The 22,130-nt window shown below is 47.0% G+C and overlaps 1 protein-coding gene across 1 annotated transcript; it reads left to right on the top strand.

Annotated features, from left to right (window-relative positions):
- Positions 1-4,010: 4,010 nt before the first annotated feature.
- Positions 4,011-21,405, top strand: LOC137525503 (microfibril-associated glycoprotein 4-like). The gene is made up of 5 exons (XM_068246625.1): positions 4,011-4,079; positions 4,634-4,791; positions 8,789-8,885; positions 12,645-12,839; positions 20,801-21,405. Exons 2-5 carry the CDS (start codon positions 4,765-4,767, stop codon positions 21,049-21,051), a joined length of 570 nt encoding a protein of 189 aa, XP_068102726.1. The 5' UTR covers positions 4,011-4,079; positions 4,634-4,764; the 3' UTR covers positions 21,052-21,405.
- The last annotated feature ends 725 nt before the right edge of the window (positions 21,406-22,130 follow it).

The following is a 22,130-nucleotide window of genomic DNA, read 5'->3' as shown; positions in this document are numbered from 1 at the left end:
CACATCAATTTTTAATAGATTTCAGCACAGAATCTATGGAACAACGATCAAATCACAGCATTGCACTGTCCGATGTAGTGCAACGTTATGGGCCGTTGATCAACCTCTGCTCCTGCCCCGCCCCCAATCAACCTAGATCTTCCATCCTGTCCAATCGATACTTTCGATCATTTTTTGGTCAAAATTCAATCAAGAAAATATTTAAAGCTTCATCACACTAGCTTATGTGTGCATGGATGTGATTTTGTGCACAGATTATGACGCACGGCCTGTGCAGTGGGTCTTGCGTTTCAGTGTGCATCAGCAGGGCTAGTACAGCAAAGTCCCCGTTATCTGGAATTCAGGCAAGCGGAAGTCTCAACTAACCAGCATGCCTGATGGATAACGGGGCTGGGGGGGGGTTAGCATCCACAAAATACTCACCAAGCCTTCAGTGACATCCTGTAGCTTCTAGCAGGTCCCTAGTGGCTTTCTGGCGTCTGTGCACGGTTCCCCACTTGTCACATGATTCAATGCAGGTCAGGTGACAAGCCGGGAGCCGTACATGGAGGACACTGGAAAGCCGCCAGGAGCCTGCTAGGAGCTACAGGACATCCGGGTGGCGTGGTGGCGGCGTCTATGCGTACGCCCTCTCTGTCTTCCTATATTTAAACGCCGTCTTGGCGTGCACATTCTGCGGTGTCCTCTCTCCTTTCAAAGCGGGGTGACGCCCGCGGAGCTAGCGGGATTGTCCTGAGGGGAGCCGACCTTTCTCTCCTCCTGCACCTGGCCAGCCTTCCACCTGGGGATAAGTATCTTCTTTGTAGCACCTCACTATTACCCTATGCACTTTACCTCATAGGCTGCTCTTGTGGGATTTATATTGCAGTCCTTTGCACTTTCAGTCATCATTGTTTACACCTATTTTGTATGCTTATTTGCACTTTGGATTTTTTGCACATTTGTCTTCTACTGAACCCGGGTTCAAGCATTAGTGGGCTCTTGATTGATGCCCACTATGCTGGCAATATAATATAATATACCTTACAATACTAAAGCATTTCAGGTGCCGTTTATTCATGATGCAATTATACTAATATATACAGTATTGATCTTCTACAGCAGAGATTAGATATCACCGATTGTTTTTATTGGTTTTATATTTGTGATGTTGTTTCTCATTGTGTCCTGAATTATTGATTTTTTTGATATTTGAATAAACCTTTCAGGACAAACTAGGCTTTCATTATATGGCATTTTTTCCCTCAAAGAATTCTGTTTTCTATGCATTTTAATGTGAAAAGAGGAAAAAAAAACAAAAAAAAACATTATTTCTCAGTTTTAGCAATAATGGTTTAACAACAAAAAGCACTACTAGGTAAAAAGCACAAATTTTGTTCAGCTATTTCCACCGTTTATCACAAAACTTAGATTATGTTTCTGTAACAATTTATGGTGAAGATATTTGATTCTTAAATAATGCTACAGTGTGTATTTTTCACTGTGAACTGAGAAAATAAAAGTATTTTTAATGGTAAAAATCAATCTTATTGGTTCAGGGAGCATACTGTATATTCCCATATATGCATCAGATAGTGCAGGAAGTGTGCACAGGAACAAACCTAATCCTGCACTGCACTGCTTCCGCTACAAGACGTACATCTACGTCCTCGTGGCTTATATGAAGTCACAGAGGACATAGATATACTGTAGTGGTGGCTAAAGTGTTTAAACTGGCCATATGCATATAGATTTATACACAATGTTCCAAAACAATCAATTCCTTTCTAAAAAGAGTTGATTCAGAATTTTCATTAGATTCCAGCAGGGTATCTATTGAAAATTGATCGAACAGCAGCGTTGCACTGTTTGATGCAGTGCAAGGCTATGCTCCATCGATCTACCAATGCTCTCAAGCCACCACCCCCCCCCCCATTGGCCTAAAGCAAACCTGAGATGAGGAGGGTAAAATAATTCATACTTACCTGGGGCTTCCTCTAGCGGCCCCATGGCCACCATTGTCTCCAGTGGCGTAACAATAGGGGCTGCAAGTCGCGCGGGAAGGGGGGGAGGGGTGTGTGGATGATGTCCAAGCATCTGATGCTACTTCCTGTATCAGGAAGTAGCGTGTGGCACTTAGACATTAGACCTTCGCGGTGGAACACATGGAGGTATGCCTGTGTTCCTGCCCGCCGCTGCTGCCACCTATTAATGCTAGAGGGGGAGCGCTGAACGGAGAGCCTGAGGTTAGGAAAGGGGGGAGTGGCCGCCCCTCCCCGCCAATGTAGGTGGCCAATGCTATCCCCTCATGATGCGACCCCTCCTGCCCCACAAAAGGCCCTGAGCGGGCCCCAGAGAGGGGGGCATCCACACTTTTGCAGGGGGGGGCAGTGATTTATATCACATCCCTGGTTGCCACACTTGCCATCCAGGGACGGCTCTAGACTTTTTGCTGCCTGAGGCAAGCTTGGGAGGATGCCCCCCCCCCCCCCCGATTTGGAATGATCGCACAGCACCCCACAATTTATTCTGCTTCATTTAATGTTCTCACATGACATGCTGCAGCTCAACACAATAGCACACTGGCTGGCTGTGAGTATGCGACAAACAAAGTGCTCACCCTCAGCCACTCCATTCCTCCTCAGTCAGGACAACAGTGCCACTTCCTCCCTTCTGCTGTGCTAGTCAAATGAAACACTGCTGCTCTCCTGCCTCCCCCTCCTCACTCACTGTCAGACTCCTCACACAGCACAACAAGCTGCTTTTCCCCAATGATGACCTCTTAACCTCTCCTCACTTCTATTCCTACTCTGATTGCATACTGTTAGTATAAACACAGTACAAACATGCCACCCCTGTAATCTCTGCACCTGATGCAAATATTTCATCTTGCTTCATGAGAGAACCGGCCCTGTTGCCATCCTCCCGGATGTGTCCGTTTACCTGCTATTGCCCCGGGTATTCGCCTTCTGTCATGTCAGTCAGGCTCTTTTGCGCATGCTGATTCCCCAAAACCCATCGGTCTGATATTTTGCGGAATCGATTCTCAGAAGGTGAATCGGATAGGGATGGTCGCTAATGCCCATTTCTGATTCTGTGGAAATTCTAATTTCCACCAATGGAAATCCAATTCTGATCCAAAATGTCAAGATTTCAATTCTGCAGAATCTGAAATGAGTGTTTCTAGAATCACTACTGCCAGGAATCGAATGGGAAAATATATGATTATATGGCTACCTTTAGCCCAGAGGCCGGTTTCACACTGTAAACTTGTGGCAATGATGCGGTGTGTTGCTTCCGCCGCATCGCCAGAAACAGGCCTTCGGGGAATACCACGTTACTACGCGTTATTCCCCATCTGGCATTGGGTCAAGCAGGAGGTGACGCGCGCTTGCGGTCACTTCCTGCTTCGGGGTATGCGGAAGTGCACGGAAGCTTATTGTAAAAATACACTTCCTCGCCTGCGCACTGCGTCGGTCATTTTTTAAAAATCCCTGCGTCGCCATAGACTAACATGACTTCCGGGCTGAAGCAGACTTCCGCAGCTCGCCGCAGGAGACGCAGTTCTGGACCAGAGTCGGGGAATGCGGCAAAAACGTCACTTCTGGCGCGACGCGCCGTAACGGGGAAGTATGACAGTCTCCATAGACTTAGAAGGTCAAAGATGCCTGGTGCATTTTTGACCGTCCACTCTTTTTACTGCCCCTTTTTTGCCTGAAGAAGCAGGATTATACCTGTGAAACGTGTTGCAACACTTTGTAGAGTATCTAATAAATCTAGTTTACGTGTCTGCTTTGAGGAGGTGAGTCCACCACTGCCTTCCAAGCAATTTTTAACAATTTTAGATCATTTTACTCTTTTGGTGACTCTGTTTACCACATAGAATACTTAAAGAGAATCTGTATTCACAAAATAAAGTATAAACAAACATCCCTGCCTGTTTGGGGTCATCTCCTAGCCCCCTCTGTAATATTTTTTGCTGCTCTCTGCTGCAATAAAGAGGGTAAAAAAAACTGTTTTATAAACTGTTTTGTAAACAGAAAAGATGGCCACCAAAACAGGAAGTACATCAGCAGAGCAGTGAACTCAGTTAATACACAGTGAGTACACAGAGAATTCAGTGAGTTACACATTGAATTCAGTCTCCAGAGGTTACGTGCAAGTTTTGAAAGAGCTCTGTGTCAATGAAGCATGACAAGCTGTGTCTTTAGAGCCTGTAGTCTCCGGTCTGCACTCGTGTCAGCCTGACAGGCAGCTTCCTCATCAGCCAGCTATTCTTTGTTCAGTTTATCAGTCTGTGTTTATCAGCCTCACAGATAGCAGACAAGCTGACAGTGAGAGCAGGGACATTGTCTGTGAGGAATAATCATCACAGGAGCACTGGAGGGGCTTGGAAGGAGTTAACTTGTTTACATTACTGAAGAGTTGGCAGCCTTCCAGACACAGCCGACAAGTCCGACAGGGGAAAGATAAGTTGATTTATTACAAAGACCGTGCAAGTAGAAAGTGCTGCAGTAAGCCAGAGCACATTGGAACAGCCTTAGGAACTTGTAGGATAGGAGAAATACTGCTAACATTTTTGTTACGGAGTCTCTTTAAGCTTTTGCTGTTCCTCAAAGTTCTGGGATTATCTTGTTTCATTCTCTGTTTTCAGCTCAACCTTGTACATCGTTTGATTACCCCCTTGACTGCGCAGACATTGCCTCCAAGGAAAAATTGCCGGATGGTGTGTACCTGATATACCCCAGAGGGGAATACAGTGATCCCGTACCTGTGTACTGTGACATGACCTCTGCTGGTGGCCCATGGACTGTAAGTACCTCATACTCTAACCTTCTCACTAGCCATGATCTACCATAAATGTTAGAACAGGGACATGCCATCAGGGGCGTATCTGAGCAATATAGCACCCATGGCAAACACTGAAATTGTGCCCCACCAATACTAAAAGGTAGCCAGATGCGCCCCCCAGTTTTATGTTGCCTGATTGCCCCCAATATTAGGTATCCTCCCCAATATATGTAGCCAGAGGTGCCCAGTATAAGTAGCCCCCCACCTCCCTAGTGCAGGTATTAAGAAGTGTCCCCAGCCCCCTTCCCCCTAAGCTCCTCTTAGTATAGGTAGCATCCCTCCCTCCAGAGGGGTAGCGAAAAAGTTATGGCCCCCCTGGTGCGCATTTTACATGGGACCCCCCCAAGCACTCTATACATAACAATTCATACAGTGCACCAAAACCTGCCAAGGACAACCACAGTGTCAGAAGTGCAGGAAGGGGATGGGGAACAGCTTGTTAATGAATATTATCATTCAAAGCATTTATAGAAGTTATCATTACAAGCAATGGACCAATAAAGAGCTAACACTGCAGTTGAGGGAGGGCCCTAAGGGGCCCCTCTGGCCCAAAGGCCTAGGTGCGGTCAAGACCTCTGCAACCCCACTGCCTCCCTTCCCCCATTAGCGCATTGCATTGTTGTCGGTGGGCTCTCCATTACTTAAAGACCTCAGATCACCGGCAACCGAAGAGAGAGAGAAAGAGAGAGAGGGGGCACAGTAGACAGTACCCGCGTGACACCCTTCACATGCAGAATGACATCACTTCCACATATGAAGTTCTCTGCCTCTGCGGTCACTGTGCACACCCTCTCTCTCTCTCTTCGGTCACTGTTGATCTGAGGTCTGAGTGACAGGGAAACACTGAGGACAGGCATGGTGGCGCAGCACGCACCCCTCTAGATACGCCACTGCATACCATTCATTACTGTGTTTATGTTTTTATTCTTTTTATAATTTGTATTACCATTGATTAATATAGTGGCAGCATATTTTGTGGTGCTGTACAACAGAATTCAAGGTATAAAATACAGTATAAACAATACAACCATTAGGCAAACAAGACAATGGTGGATTACAGCTGATGTAGTGAACAAATCAACTACAGATTTTTACATAAGGGTGGAAGATACGTACACAGATTACACAGCATTGTGAGACAAAGAGAAAGAGAGCCCTGGCCAATCAGCCTTACATTCTTAAGCTTCATCTACACGGGTAGATGAGGCGGCGATGTGGCTTATCAATCGAGCCGCTGATGCGGCTCGATTGATAAGATCCGACAGGACGGATCTTGCTACCGCCGATTCCCTGCTCGTTCCCCGCGAGGGGACAATGGCAGGGAATCGAGCGGAAGAAAGCGGCGCGGCGTGGGGACGAGCAGGTATCGCACGCGCAGGCGAGCGGGGACGCAGAAGAGGCGATCCGGCGGCTAATCGAGCCGCCGGATCGCCGCCTCATCTACCCGTGTAGATGAGGCTTAAAGGGTTAAGGGATCAGAGAGTAGGTGAAGGGAAGCTGTGTATGAGATGGTTAAGGGATGGTCAAACTGTCCTAAGTGAGATAGTGCTGTATGTGTGCCCAAAGTGGTAAGTTTTTAGGTTGCACCTAAAAGGGTAAGTTTGGGTGAGTGGCGTATGTGTTGAGAGAGGGAGTTCCAGAGGAGGGGAGAGAATCAAGAAAAGTCTTGGGTGAGATGAGGTGACCAGTGAGGAAGATAGGAGAATATTGTTAGAAGAGTGGAGATTGTGTGTTGGATGGTCTCTGGAAATAAGTTTATTTAGGCCAGAAGGAGCTAGATTGTTAAGTGCTTTGTAGGCTAGAGTAAGGCCCCGTTCACATTACGAACGCGGACAGCCGTGCGTTCGGAACACAATGTATACGAACGCACGCCATCCGCGTTTGTATGCGTTGGGTGGCTGATCCCATTCACTGAAAGTGAATGGGACAGCCGCGTGTTTTTGGAAAAAATGCGTGCAGCATGCGTTCCCGGACCGTACTGGTCCAGAACGCATGCAGTGTGAACATCGGACAGTGCAGTCTATGCACTGTCTGATGTCATGCGTGTCGGCCTCCTGCACGCGTTCCCGAAACGCTGACGGAAACGCGTGCAGTGTGAATGGGGCCTAAGGATTTTGAATTGTATCCTTTGTGTAACTAACTGGCAGCCAGTGAAGGGACTGACAGAGGGCTGGAGGAAGTGGATGATTCGTGCAGCAGAGTTCATAACGGACTGTAGCGGGGCAAATGGTTAGCAGGTAGGCCGCAGAGCAGAGAGTTGCAATAGTCTAGTTGGGAACTAATCAGGGAATGCACAAGAAATTTGGTAGTGTCCTGAGTGAGGAATGGGTGGATGCAGTAGATGTTTTTTGGGTAGAGAGGACAAGAAGGATATTTTATCAATGTTTGGTTTTGAATGAGAGACTTGAGTCTAATGTTAGACCATTGAGGGGATGGCTCTTACTGATGTGCCATCAACAGAGATTGTGATCTCGGAAGGGGGTGGGGTGGGGTGGGATGTTTGCCTTTTCAGTCTTGTCCATGTTGAGTTTCAGAAAACAGGAGGACATGAAGGAGGAGATCGCAGGAACACAGGCTGTTAGAGTGGCCAAGTCAGGAGCAAAAGGTAGATTTCGGTGTCATCAGCGTACACAGTAGGTGGCAATGCAAACCAAAGAAACTAATGAGCTGACCAAAACCGTAAGTGTAGATGACTTAAAGGGAACCCGAGGTAAGAGTGATATGGTGGCTGCCATATTTATTTCCTTGTAAAACAATGCCAGTTGCCTGGCAGCCCTGTTGATCTTGTGGCATATGTAGTGTCTGAGTTAAATCCCCTAGAACAAACATATGGCTAATGCAGTAAAGCCTGAGTCGTGTGAGTCAGAGTACCTGATCTGCATATGCTTGTTCAGGGTCTATGGCTAAAAGCATTAGAGGCAGAGGATCAGCAGGATAGCCAGGAAACTGGTATTATTTAAAGGGAACCAGAGACGTTGGGGGAAAGATTTTATACATACCTGGGGCTTCCTCCAGCCCCATACGCACGGATCGTTCCCACGCCGCCGTCCTCTGCTGCCTGGATCCGCCGGTACCGGGTCCCGTCATTGCAGCCAGTCGGCCAGCAGACGCGGCCAATTGTCCGCATCACGCGGGGCTCCCTCCATATACGTACGCGTGAGGCTGCTTAGTGCCTAGCCGCATGCGTACGGGTATGGAGGGAGCCCCTGTGATGCAGACAATTGGCCGCGTCCGCCGAAAGTGACGGGACCCGGTTCCGCCGATATAGGAAGCGGAGGATGGCGGCGCGGGAGCGATCCAGGCTTATGGGGCTGGAAGAAGCCCCAGGTATGTATAAAAGCTTTTTCTATTTTTTTTTTTACGTTCCTCTCTGGTTCCCTTTAAAAAGACTCTGTAACAAAATTTTGAGCCTCATTTCTTCTATCCTATAAGTTCCTATGCCTGTTTCTAATGTGGTCTGTCTTAATGCAGCCTTTCCTAGTTGCACGTCTCTGTAATAAATCTTATCTTCTTTCCTCTGTCGGCTCTGTCGGGCTCTGGCTGGTGGAATGTGCAGCACTGCTTGTCATTGGCAGAAGCTTTACACACCCTCTCCAAGCTCTGCATGAGTCACACCATAAGCTGTTCTCAGCCTATCACACTCTGGTTAGAAGCCTTGTCTTTTGTTTGTAAACACTGCCTAAAACTGTTAATTACAAGCCAGGATTGCAGCAGGGAGCGGCAGAAACAGCACAGAGGGGCCCAGGAGAACATAAGGAATAGAATGGTATGCTTTTTCTTGTAAGAATTTTAGAGTACAGATTTTCTTTAAAAGGAAATAAATATGTCAGCCTCCAAATCCCTCTCAGCTTAGTTTCCCTTTAACTCTAAATAAAAGCTTGAAGAGCTGCATTCTTGTTGATACAGAAATAGCCAGATATCATGAATACTGATTCCAAATGTGAACTTTTAATTTCAGGTGTTTCAGAAGAGGTTTGATGGAAGTGTGAGCTTTTATCGCAGTTGGTTAACTTACAGACACGGGTTTGGAACTGCAAATGGAGAGTACTGGCTGGGTAAAGAATTCAAGTTTTTCTTCTGCTTCTTCACTCTCTTCACTTCTTCTTCAGCCTTTCATAATGTGTAGAGATACATTCATTCACTGAGCACTTTAGTGGAAGCACTACAGGTGAAACTCGAAAAATTTGAATACCATGCAAAAGTCCATTTATTTCAGTAATTCAACTTAAAAGGTGAAACTAATATACTAACCCCCCCAGTGGTAGGATTCTTTCCGGATTTTAGGGTCCCTATAACCTGGAAGAAAAAAAAAATCACACCCAGAGAGCTCTGCACTGCAGCAGCACTGCACTTACTCACCTCCCTGGGATCCAGCACTGCAGTTCTCCCTCCGTCCTCCAGGTGGTGCTGTAACCGCCATGAGGATAAACAGCAATGTCACCCGAGGGATGCAGAGACTTGAAGGGCAGGAACGAGACTGGCTGCCGGTGTCTGGATGCCCCGGGAGGTGAGTGAAAACGCCCACTTGACGCTATGCTCTGCACAGTCCTGCTGGCAGCTACCAAAAGTCACGCTCGGGGTTACCGCTCCTGGCTTGTCCACCCCGAGCCTGACTCGTGATAACCGCCAAGGAGGTTAAATAGACTTGTTGCATGTAAAGCAAGATATTTCAAGCCTTTATTTGTTATCATTTTGATGATTATGGCTTACAGCTTATAAAACCCCCAAAATCAAAATCTCAGATGGTTAGAACATTGTGAAAATGTTCAGTATTCTAGGCTTAAAGTGTCAGAAACTAATTAGCAAATTAATCCACCTGCAAAGGGTTCTTATATTATACATCATTTTCACCTTTTAAGTTGAATTACTGAAATGAATGGACTTTAGCACAATATTCAAGTTTCACCTGTATATTAGTGCTAAACAGCCCATTTGACCTAAAAGATGCTTGATGCTCTACAAGATGCTTGAAACATTCATTTGAGGTTTTGGTCAATGTTGACATGATCGTATTGCACAATTTCTGAAAAATGAATAGCGTTGATGTTCGAATTTGGTTATCTTCGGAAATTTAAAATATGCCGAACACCACTGCACCCTGGTCAGGGTCACGGGGAGGTCACAAAGGACGTGCTTCATGTGACTCTGATGCTTCCTCCTGGAAGGAGAAAGCATCATAGTCTTGTGAAGCGTGACGTGGACTTGCAACCCCATGACCTCATCCACCAGCTTGGGTGCAGAAGTGTGGTGTTCAGAAAAATTAGGGTTTCCGAATGCAAGTTCCTGAGTCTGAAGGCCAACAGTACAGCCCAAACCACCACCAGCCTGCACTGCTGACACAATGCAAATTGGCTCCATGGATTGAAGTTGAGGTCAACATATTGCGTGCCTCAGCTGAAAGCAATATTCATATAAATATGCCACTATGCACTGTTATAAAATATTCCTTTATACTACAATATGAAGGAACAACAACAAAAACGTGATTATAGATGTCTACCCATAACCTAAGCTACAAATCCACCAATCCAATATTCATATTCTGTTTATGCAACACAAAGGCAGGGCCGATTCTCTCATGAAGCAAGGTAAAACATTTGCATAAGGAGACAGAGATTACACTAACAGCATGCAGTCAGAGTAGGAGGAGAAGGGAGAGGAGAGCGAGGTGAAGAGCTCATCATTGGGGAAAAGCAGCTTGCTGTGCTGTGTGAGGAGTGTGACAGTGAGTGAGAAGGGAGAGGAGAGCAGCATTGTTTCATTTGACTTGCACAGCAGAAGGGAGGAGGGGGCACTGCTGCCAGCCAGCCAGTGTGCTATTGTGCTGAGCTGCAGCATGTCATGTGAGAACATTAAAGGAAGCAGAATAAATTGCCGGGGGGGGGGGGGTGTATTGCAGAGTATAGCGTGCATCGGGCGCTTTTACTCACCTCTCGGAGGATCCAAACGTTGGTAGTCGTTCTCCTTCCTGTCCTCCTAGGCTTTGAATCACTCTGGTGAGATTGCCGTCAGTGATCTCTCTACAGGGTTACAGCGCCACCCGGAGGACAGAGGGAAAATTGCAGTGGTGGAGCCCAGGGAGGTGAGTGGGAGCAGGGGCTGCTGCAGGCATTCTGGTGGCATGATTTTTTCCTGATTTAAGGGTCTGAAACGTGCTGAAAAGACCCTAAAATCCGGAAATAATCATACCGGATCATTTTTTAATTTTTCAGATTTATAGCTTTATTTTTACTATTGAATCACTGTCACAGCTGCTGTTTAGAAGAGACACTCTGCCTTGCTGCACTGAAAAACAAGCAGAAGTAGTGACCATTTGGACTTTCCTGCACTCAAATCTTATTAACTTTTTTCTTCCTGACAGATAACGGGCCTTTAGAATCTATTTATTTTTCAGTAAACCAGGCTAAATTGGACACGCTGTTCCACGCACTCTTTTGCATAGATAACAACTCTATTTTTTTTAATCTTGCTGTACTGGAAAACAGAAAGGGATTTCAGATAATGACTGAGGGCTCGTTCAGACTAGAGGAATTTTTTAGATTTTTTAAGCACAAGCGATTTGTACAAATTGACCTAAAAGCGCTTACACTATGCTTTCCAATGAGATAGTTCTCAGTGGGGCATTCCGTTTGCTTTCCCCTGACTAAAGCGCTGCATGGACCATTTTCAGGGCGATTTGCCCTGAATGGAAGGCATAGGAAAAACGCAACACGCTCACAAAATCGCTTTCTGCAGCAATTGCGCTTGCATTTTTTAGAATAAAGACATTGTATTTTTTTTTCTGGATCAAGGAGTTTTATCTTGACTTGCATCAGGCAGTAGATTAAAAAAACGCCCTGGAAAACTGCTCACAAAAACGCCCAGTGCACAGAATTCACCAGGAATAAAAAAACAAACAAACAAACAAAAAAAAAGCCTGTCAAGCTTCGTCATTCCTCTTCGGGGCCTACAGCTCCTTAACTACGCCACTGACATCCAATCCAACTGCACCCCCCCCCCCCCGCTGCCCCCAAGCCAACTCCCAGGAGCCATCCAACCATACACCCAGCCACATAATTGTCCATCATGTCTCCAAAAGCATTGTTGAGGACTAGGACTCCATTATCCCCCTCTTTTACCTTACAAATTCAGAGTGTACACACATTGGGGTCATACCTAATCCAGGGCTGACGCAGGAGGCAACACCATGCTCCACACTCCGGACTTATCCCCACGGCGCTTCTCTTCCTCATTCCCACCCTCACCATAGCTAGAGAGGAGGGGACACACACTTTAGGGGCCCCTACAGGCTCTGGGGCAATTGCCCCTTCTGCCTCTAAGGAAGCACCAGCCCTGTCAACAGTCCAGGATCCTGTGCTCATTGTAGCCTCAGCTTTCTGTTCTTTGTTGGCAGGAGTGGAAGCAGACATCATGGTCCAACATACTGTGCATTCTGAGATCTGTCTCTGGTCACCACAGTTCTAAAAAATGTGTATCTGACTTTCTATAGCCTTTCTATCAGCTTAAACCAATCTGCCATTCTCTTTACACCCCTCTCATCAGGAAGGCATTTTTGTCCAATTTTTTGAGTGAACTTTAGAGACTAAGATCACTCTTTCCCCCCAATCTGTTGTTTCACGTAAAAATAACTTCAGCTGCTGATCTGAATCTGCATGTGTTTAGCGTGTATACACTGTACTGCGGCCACATGATTGGTTAATTAGATAGTTACAAAATATATGCCGGTGTACATGTGTTCCTAATATGGTGCTCAGTGACTGTACAATTTTTATAGGCACAACATGTTTTGACTTCCTCTGCTTTTACCACATCAGGTTTAGAGAATATTCACCTCCTGACCATGAAGAAGTCCTATCGCCTCAAAATCGTCTTGAAGGATTGGCAAAATAAAGTTGGTTTTGTGACATATGACAAGTTCTCTATCTCTCGCCTTGCGATTAATGCTAACAAAAATGGCTACCAGCTGTCCATCGGCGCATTTAAGGAAGGAGATCGATCCAACCCGCTGGGTACGTAGAAAACATTCATCTTAAATGTTCTTGTATGTACTGTAGATTGTATCTTCTTTAAAATGTACAGGAGATCAAAAAATCTAAAGAATCAATACTTACCCTGGGGCTTCCTCCAGCCCCATAAGCACGTTTTAGTCCCTCGCCGTCCTCCCGCAGTCTGCTGTTCAGCCGCAATAAGCCCCGGTAACAAGGTCAGTGTGGTCAAGTCTGGGTCTTCTGCCCCGGATAAGGATCGATTCATAGTTACATAGTTATTACACATAGTTATTTGGGTTGAAAAAAAGACATACGTCCATCGAGGTCAACCAGAGTACAAAGTACACCAGCCTCCTCCCTCACATATCACTGTTGATCCAGAGGAAGGTGAAAAACCCTTACAAGGCATAGTCCAGTTAGCCCCAAAGGGGAAAAAAATTCCTTCTGCACTCCAGATGGCAATCAGATAAAATCCCTGGATCAACATCACTAGGCATTACCTAGTAATTATAGCCATGCATGTTTTTCAACTCAAAGAAAGCATCTAAGCCCCCTTAAAATGCAGGTATAGAATTTGCTATAACTACTTCCTGTGGCAATGCATTCCACATCTTAATCACTCTTACTGTAAAGAACCCTTTCCTAAATTAATGGCTAAAACATTTTTCCTCCATGCGCAGATCATGTTCTCTAGTCCTTTGAGAAGGCCTTGGGACAAAAAGCTCATCCGCCAAGCTTTTATATTGCCCTCTGATGTATTTATACATGTTAATTAGATCCCCTCTAAGGCGTCTTTTCTCTAGAATAAATAAACCCAGTTTATCTAACCTTCCTTGGTAAGTGAGACCTTCTATCTCACGTATCAATTTTGTTTGTTGCACGTCCCTGCACCTGCTCTAAGACTGCAATATCTTTCCTGTAATGTGGTGCCCAGAACTGAATTCCATATTTCGGATGTGGCCTTACTAGAGAGGGGCAATATTATTAGCTTTAGTTGTAGGGCTTGGCATTGAATACGATTATTTAACTTGTTGTCGATGAGTACTCCTAAGTCCTTCTCCAAGTGTGATGTCCCCAACTGTATCCCATTTATTTTGTATGGTGCTAGACCATTGGTACGACCAAAATGCATGACTTTACATTTTTCAACATTGAATTTCATCTGCCAGTTATGTGCCCATATAGCCATCCAGATCCTGTTGCAATATGTCTATAATATCTTCCTGAGAGTTGATGATTCTTTCGAATGTTTGATCTCTGGTTTACTTTAAGTCCCTATTTGGGCTCAGTAAGTATTTACCTTTCATGTGAAGCAAATTTTGGCAAAAGAGGTCTACCATGTAAATATAATTAAAGGACTTGAGTTCATAGAATATGGGGTTGATTTACTTAAGGTAGCCATATATCTAGCAATGATGGAAATATTCAGCAAATCTGATTAGAGAGAGACCTATCTGTTGGCTGCCCATACAACGCAGGCAGATTCCAGCCTTGTGACACCGCATCTGCCGCCTAGCCGGCCCAAGGCTGTCCCCCCTAATGTCAAATGTGCTCTCTCCCCCCCACCCGGTGCCTGGTGCAGTATAGTCTACTGGTCCACAGAGGTGTGTCTAGAGGAGTGCAGGCATGGTTTGTGCCATGGGTGCCACAGATCATGGGTGCCATCCCTGCCCCTGTGCTGCTCTGCCATGCCTGCACCTGTGCTGTGCCCCATGCCTACCCCTGTGCTGCCATGCCTGCCCCTGTGCTGTGCCGCCATGCCTGCCCCCATGCTGTGCCGCCATGCCTGCCCCCATGCTGTGCCGCCATGCCTGCCCCCATGCTGTGCCGCCATGCCTGACCCCATGCTGTGCCACCATGCCTGCCACCGTGCTGTGCTGACATGCTGCCCCCGTGCTGTGTGGCCATGCCTGCCCCCGTGCTGTGCCGCCATGCCTGTCCTTGTGCTGTGCCGTCATGCTTGTCCTTGTGCTGTGCCACCATGCCTGCCCTGTGCTGTGCCGCCATACCTGCCCCATGCTGTGTGGCTGTGCCTGCCCCCGTGCTGTGCTGCCATGCCTGTCCTTGTGCTGTGCCGCCATGCTTGTTCTTGTGCTGTGCCACCATGCCTGCCCCATGCTGTGCTGCCATGCCTGCCCCATGCTGTGCCGCCATGCCTGCCCCTGCACTGTGTCGCCATGCATGCCCCCGTGCTGTGCCGCCATGCCTACCCCTGTGCTGTGCTGCCATGCCTACCCCCGTGCTGTGCCGCCATGCCTGCCCCTGTGCTGTGCCGCCATGCCTACCCCCGTGCTGTGCTGCCATGCCTGCCCCTGTGCTGTGCTGCCATGCCTGTCCTTGTGCTGTGCTGCCATGCCTACTCCTGTACTGTGCTGCCATGCCTGACCCTATGATGTGCCGCCATGCCTGCCCCTGTGCTGTGCCGCCATGCCTGCCCCATGCTGTGTGGCTGTGCCTGACCTCGTGCTGTGCTGCCATTCCTGTCCTTGTGCTGTGCTGCCATGTTTGTCATTGTGCTGTGCTGCCATGCCTGCCTCCATGCTGTGCCACCATGCCTGCCCCCGTGTTGTGCTGCCATGCCTGCCCCATGCTGTGCTGCCATGCCTGCCCTTGCGCTGTGCCGCCATGCCTGCCCCTATGCTGTGCCACCATGCCTGTCCTTGTGCTGTACTACCATGTCTACCCCTGTGCTGTGCTGCCATGCCTACCCCTGTGCTGTGCCGCCATGCCTGCCCCTGTGCTGTGCCGCCATGCTTACCCCTGTGCTGTGCTGCCATGCCTGCCCCTGTGCTGTGCCACCATGCCTGCCCCTGTGCTGTGCCGCCATGCCTACCCCCGTGCTGTTCTGCCATGCCTACACCTGTGCTGTGCTGCCATGCCTACCCCTGTGCTGTGCCGCCATGCCTGCCCTTGTGCTGTGCCACCATGCCTACCCCGTGCTGTGCTGCCATGCCTGTCCTTGTGCTGTGCCGCCATGCCTACCCCTGTACTGTGCTGCCATGCTTGCCCCTGTGCTGTGCCACCATGGCTGCCCCTGTGCTGTGCTGCCATGCCTACCCCCGTGCTGTGCTGCCATGCCTGACCCTGTGCTGTGCCGCCATGCCTACCCCCGTGCTGTGCTGCCATGCTTGTCCTTGTGCTGTGCCGCCATGCCTACTCCAGTGCTGTGCAGCCATGCCTGCCCCTGTGCTGTGCTGCCATGCCTACCCCTGTACTGTGTCGCCATGCCTACCCCTGTACTGTGCCACCATGCCTGCCCTCGTGCTGTGCCGCCATGCCTGCCCTTGTGCTGTGCTGCCATGCCTGCCTCCATGCTGTGCCGCCATGCCTGCCTCTATGCTGTGCCGCCATGCCTGCCCCCGTAACTCCCCGTCACTCAGATCTCAGATCCAGGGATGCTCATCCGGATTCCGGATATTCGGATAACCCGGATATCTGACCTTTTATATGCTATTCGATTCGGATTCCGGATTTTTTTTTAAAATCCAGATAGCTATCTGCGGATATTTGGCCGCATAACGCGGATATCCATGGATATTGTGGATATCCGGATCCGAAATACTGTAACTAAGGAGATGACGTCCTGGAGCCAATCAGAGGGCTCCGAGCAGAAGCCCTAGCAACCAATCACAGAGGGGAACCCTGGCCCGCCCCACCTGAACTCATTGAGCTAATCAGATGGCTCCCAGCCTAAACCCTGGCACCCAATCACAGAAAGGAACACTGGCCAGCCCCCCTGTATAATAAGGAGGGCTGCCATGATGAGACAGATCGTCTTAGCTTGCTGAATGCTCACTGAAAGACATGCTCCAGTGCTGGTGGCCTAGCAAGGGCTGTACACAGTTATAAACCTAAAGCTGTTCAGTTATTAACCCCTTCACTACCATCACTACACTACTGTTAAATCGTTAATTAGCTTGACTGATGTCATAGTGTGACAGTCAGAGTGTGTGCTCCAGTGCTGCTGGGCCAAGGGCTGTACACAGTGATAAGCTGTTCAGTGATTAACCCCTTCACTACTATCACTACACTATTGTTAAATCATTAATTAGCTTGATGTCATTTGTGTGACAATCAGAGTGTGTGCTGCAGGCAGCTGCTATGTGTCTGTGTGTGCTGTGCACAGACCAGGCCAGCTGCTGCCTGCTCTCCAGCTATTAGCCTTAGGTATAGGTTAGGGATTAGGGATTAGGGGATAGGATGGATGACTGTGTTATTGTGTAGTTAGCACTGTAGTACTGCAGTCAGTGTGCTAGTAGTTCTTAGAGTAGTAGTACTACTGTGTTAGCTTTCTACAGAACTGCTGTGCTGTGAGCAGAGCCAGTGTGACAGTTAGTGTGCACTAGTGTCTTCTCCTCTGCTGTGTGACTGTCACTTGGCACTTGCCACATGTCACCGTCCTTTGCACACGTTACACCTGCTGCTGCTGCATTGCCCTGCTCATGCTGCCTGTGCAGCTCCCACCGCCAGGCCAGGGAGCCACAGGCCACTGATACCACCTATATTTAACCCAAAACACAATTGGTGCGTAATTTTTTGGAGGTGTCTTGGCTGAAAACTGTCATGTCCCTAGTTGTGCGGTTGGACTATGGACACAATGTGGGCTGCACGACCGCTGTCTGAAACCTAGGCCTGATGTCAATTGACAGCCATTTTTTAAGGGGGGGGGGGGGGGGGGGATTTTAAGTCGCCACATCATCAATTAGTGTTCTCCTTTAAAAAATAATGATGCTGCATGCCTCATTTACCCTAAAAAACATTTTTAAAGCAATTTAAAGGGCACTTCTGGTTTTTTTATCAGGATATCCGAATCCACCCAGATAGCCCGGATTTTTTTTATCAGGATATCCGCATGAACGGGGATATCAGAACGTTCGGATTCGGATATCCAATCCAGATTCGGAATATCTGGGTATCCAGTTCTGGATCAATTCGGATTTTGAAAAGGGGTATCCAAGCACCCCTACTCAGATCAGATTAATTCTGTTATCTAGGGAACATGGCTACATGGTTTATGCGAAATTTTGTAATTCTAATCGTTTTTTATAATTACCATCATTTTCATAACAGAAACAAATCGGAATTTCGTGTTTAACGCAGAAGTTTGGCCGTTCACGAAAATTGTGTTCCAGTCCAGAGCCTCCTAATACATTTAAAGTGACAGGGACCTTTGCATTATCAGATATTGCAAGGCCCAAAACCTAGTGCCTCAGTATGCATGACCGCTAAGTGCACCTTGACAAAGAGCATCTGTCTTAGAAGTGGCAGCAGGAAGAGCCTCCTGATATGTTTAAAGCGGCAGCACGTGCAGGGACCTTTGCATTATCAGTAGTTGCAATCAATGAGTGACTTTCCTGAGTTTAGTAATTACTGAAATTTGCATAATTACTATTAAAAAGAAAATTAAGGCCATTTCCGTAATTAAAATAAAATAATTTTGCTTCTATGGAAAACACAAAATTACGCATTAAATGCAAATTTGCGCCAAAATGCAAAAGTAAGCAATAGAAATTACGCTTTCCGGCATTCTGAATTATGATTTGTATAGCAATTAGGAAATTACGAATTCGCGACATAGTAGCAAAATGTGCGGCCGTAATTACAGAAACGCAAAATTACGCAACTTTCGGCTCAACACTATTGTTCACATTTCCACTAAATTCAGCATGATGCACTAAAATTTTACAAAACAAAAGCTGGTCACCTATTCACGTAAATATTTGCAAAGCTTCACAGATGTGGTAGTCCCTATGCGCAACCACCACATATTATTATTATTATTTTTTATTTATATAGCGCCAACATCTTCCGTAGCGCTGTACATAGTATAGAACAAATATTAGGGAACATAAACTGTATACATGAGAAATTCAAGACGCTGTACAGTCATGACATTCAATAGTAGACATACAAATGCATACATATGTAATTGACTGGATCAGTGAATAATGGCGCACAGTGCCTATGCATAAAAATGGCGCCGCATTAAAAAGATACGCTTATCGCTATTTATCATTAGTACTGCATAATAATGGCGCACAGGGAAAAAAGAAGAAAAACGGCACACAGTAACGTTATTTATCAATAGCGCCATTCATATGCCAAACAGCAGACGTTATTGCGCACAGTAACGTTATTTATCAACAGCTAACCTACATAAGCCAAACTGCAGATGTTATTTAACTGCAAAACGGTGAATGGATTTAATGTAATACTGTCAAGGTTAGGGTTAGGCACCACCAGGGGAGATTTAGGGTTAGGCACCACCAGGGAGGTCTTAGGGTTAGGCACCACCAGGGGGGTGGTTAGGGTTAGGCACCACCAGGGGGGTGGTTAGGGTTAGGCACCACCAGGGGGGTGGTTAGGCACTACCAGGGGGGTGGTTAGGGTTAGGCACCACCAGGGGGGTGGTTAGGGTTAGGCACCACCAGGGGGGTGGTTAGGGTTAGGCACCACCAGGGGGGTGGTTAGGGTTAGGCACCACCAGGGGGGTGGTTAGGCACCACCAGGGGGGTGGTTAGGGTTAGGCACCACCAGGGGGTCTAGAGGTTAGGGATAGGTACAGAGAGGGTTCTGTGTGTTAACGCTCATTTTCAATAAATAAAAATAATATAATAAACAGAGCCAAATAATGATAAGGCTTTAACGTTAAATAGTGATAAGCGACAAATAGATTTGCGGCAACACCGTGCGCCATTATTCGCAGGCGCTATTTTCAGATGGATTGACATATCTTTAAAGGTGATACATGTTCATATGGTAAACTACAGCAGTATGAGAAACACTAGGAGGCGGTCCCTGCCCTTGCAAGCTTACAATCTAGAGGGTAGCATGGAGGAAACAATAGGGAAGGAGACACCGGGTTAGTGGGTGAGGCAGTGAACCTTCAATGCTACCTATAGCAAATTATAGGCTTTTCTGAATAGGTGTGTTTACAAAGTACGTTTAAAGGTTTCCAGGCTTGGAGCATGACAGACTGGCTGTAGGAGAGAGTTACAAAGAGAGGGACAGCCCGTGATAAGTCTTGGATGCAAGAGTGAGAGGAGGTGAGTGACCAGGCTGGAGGACAAAAGGGTCCTATGAGGAATGGAGAATCCAGGCAGGGAAGTATCTGGAGATTAATGAGGAAATGTATGGAGGTGACAGCTTAAGTAGAGCTTTGTATGATAGCGTGAGAAGTTTAACTACTTAAGGACCACAGTGATTGAAATCTACGTCCTGTGTTAGTGGTTAACTGGCTGGCAGGGCGTAGATTTCAATCACCACCGCAGTGCGCATCCGTTGTTTTTGTTGCTCCTGCCGATCTCTCTGCTGAAGCCGTCGTGTCCCGTCGCAGCTCACTGGCTCTGCCTGTCTCTATGACGGCAGAGCCATGTGAGTCGGTCAGGAGCCGATTTCATTGGCTCCTGGCCGTGTCTATCAATGTAAGCAACTCCTATAGGCTTACATTGATAGACTGTCAGGAGCCAATGAAAGTGGCTCCTGACCAGCTCACATGACTCTGCCGTCATAGAGACAGCAGAGTGGATGTCCTAAGGATTCCGGCGTGCGGCGGTGACAGCGGTTGCGGCGGGTATATGCGTTGATTCGTCGGGATTCCGTCGTTATTGTACCAGTGGTCTCTGGTCGTTATGGGGCAGAGACTGCTGGTACTTAAGTGGTTAAACTGGTAATTGGTAACCAATGGAGAGATTGGCAGAGAGAGGCTGGATCAGAGGATCAGGAAGAGAGGTGGATGAGACGATCAGAGTGTAGTAGGGACTGGAGAGGTGCCAGACTGCTTTTTGGTATACCACAGAGTAGGGTGTTACAGTAGTCAAGACGGGATATGATTAGAGCATGTACAAGCATTTTGGCTGCCTAAATGTGTAAAATGTGCACAAGAGCTCTTCCCCTTACTGTGTACCTATCTATAACCCATACCATCAAATGAACTCATTCTTTATTCTAACCAACAAATATTCTATTGTCAACCACTACAGGAGACTCCCTGACCTATCACAATGGCATGAAGTTTACCACTTATGATCGTGACCTGGATCAATACAATTCAAACTGTGCCATGAAGTACTACGGTGCCTTTTGGTACAAAGATTGCCACGGTGCCAACCTAAACGGGGAATACCTACAAGGCAACACAACACAGTATGGCATGGGAATTGTTTGGGGCTCAGGCAAAGGCTACTACTATTCCTACAAGGGGACTATGATGATGATAGGTCCATCTGCATGAAAAGCCTGAAGATATTCCAAATGTGCTCAACAATCCTGGAGACCTTTTCCATCACCTGTATTACCACATTGAATCAAATACTAATTCCTGGGTCTGGAGTTACTATGGCTCTCTTAGGTTAGAAACTAGCAGAGGGTAGAGACCTCATCGATCATCTCTACTCCACTAGTCTCTAAGCTAATCATTTCAGCGGCCATGGAAATGTAATGCAAATTATAGGAAGCAGAGTGCAAAGGGCCAAACAAAGTCCTCAGGACATGCATTGGACTGACCCAGCTTCAAGCTTCATACCCTCGGCATAACATTTCCAAACACGCTTGAATAAATTGTACATCTCATTGAGCATTTCAAGGAATAAACAGATTTTCAGTGTTCCATCAAGCCTTGACTGTATTTATTGAAAATGGTCTGCAGACCGGTGGCACAGGTTTGCAGCAACCACTTGAGTAATATCAGAACAAGCAAACATTGGTCACAATTCACTAAGATCATGCTGGTGATAATAAGGCAAGTGAAAACTTACCATCACACATCGATCGGTATTGTAAGTGTTAATTCACTAAAGAAGCTCGCCTTATTAACATGTAGTGGTAACCTTTCATAGTGAGAGTGTTGTCTTATCACTTCAGTGCTTAAGTTATCACCTCTGGAGTTATTCTCTCATGCAGTAGATAGGGAAGAGAGGAGCACATGCAGGCAGGATGTAGCTTAACCCCTCGTGCTGCCAGGACGATTACAGCTAGCCTGTGTAGGACAACCAGGGAAGAAGAGAAAGGTCATGGCTGTGTGTGTGGCTGGGTCTCTGTGTGTGTCTCTCTGTGTGTATGTGTGGATATATATACACACACACACACACACACACACACACACACACACACACACACACACACACACACACACACACACACACACACTTCATGTCTCTCTCTCTCTCTCCCTTTGTACTACACAGAGGAGACATTTACTAGTATATCCCCTTCTGAATGAACTAGTAAGAAACAAAGCATGCAGCTCAGAATGCTTCACTTTACATTGCAGTTAAGGCCAGGTGATATCTCCTCACACACTTTACATTTGTT

The sequence above is a fragment of the Hyperolius riggenbachi genome, chromosome 7, assembly GCF_040937935.1.
Source record: "Hyperolius riggenbachi isolate aHypRig1 chromosome 7, aHypRig1.pri, whole genome shotgun sequence".
Lineage (NCBI taxonomy): Eukaryota > Metazoa > Chordata > Amphibia > Anura > Hyperoliidae > Hyperolius > Hyperolius riggenbachi.
The sequence above is the reverse complement of the archived record's forward strand: the minus strand, read 5'-3'. Positions and strand labels throughout refer to the sequence as shown.

Excerpts from the sequence above, each read along its gene's own strand:
- LOC137525503 (XM_068246625.1), top strand. The coding sequence starts at position 4,765 with ATGACCTCTGCTGGTGGCCCATGGACT. Across the intron at positions 8,886-12,644 it reads AAATGGAGAGTACTGGCTGG|GTTTAGAGAATATTCACCTC; the intron begins GTAAAGAATTCA and ends TTACCACATCAG. Across the intron at positions 12,840-20,800 it reads AGATCGATCCAACCCGCTGG|GAGACTCCCTGACCTATCAC; the intron begins GTACGTAGAAAA and ends CAACCACTACAG.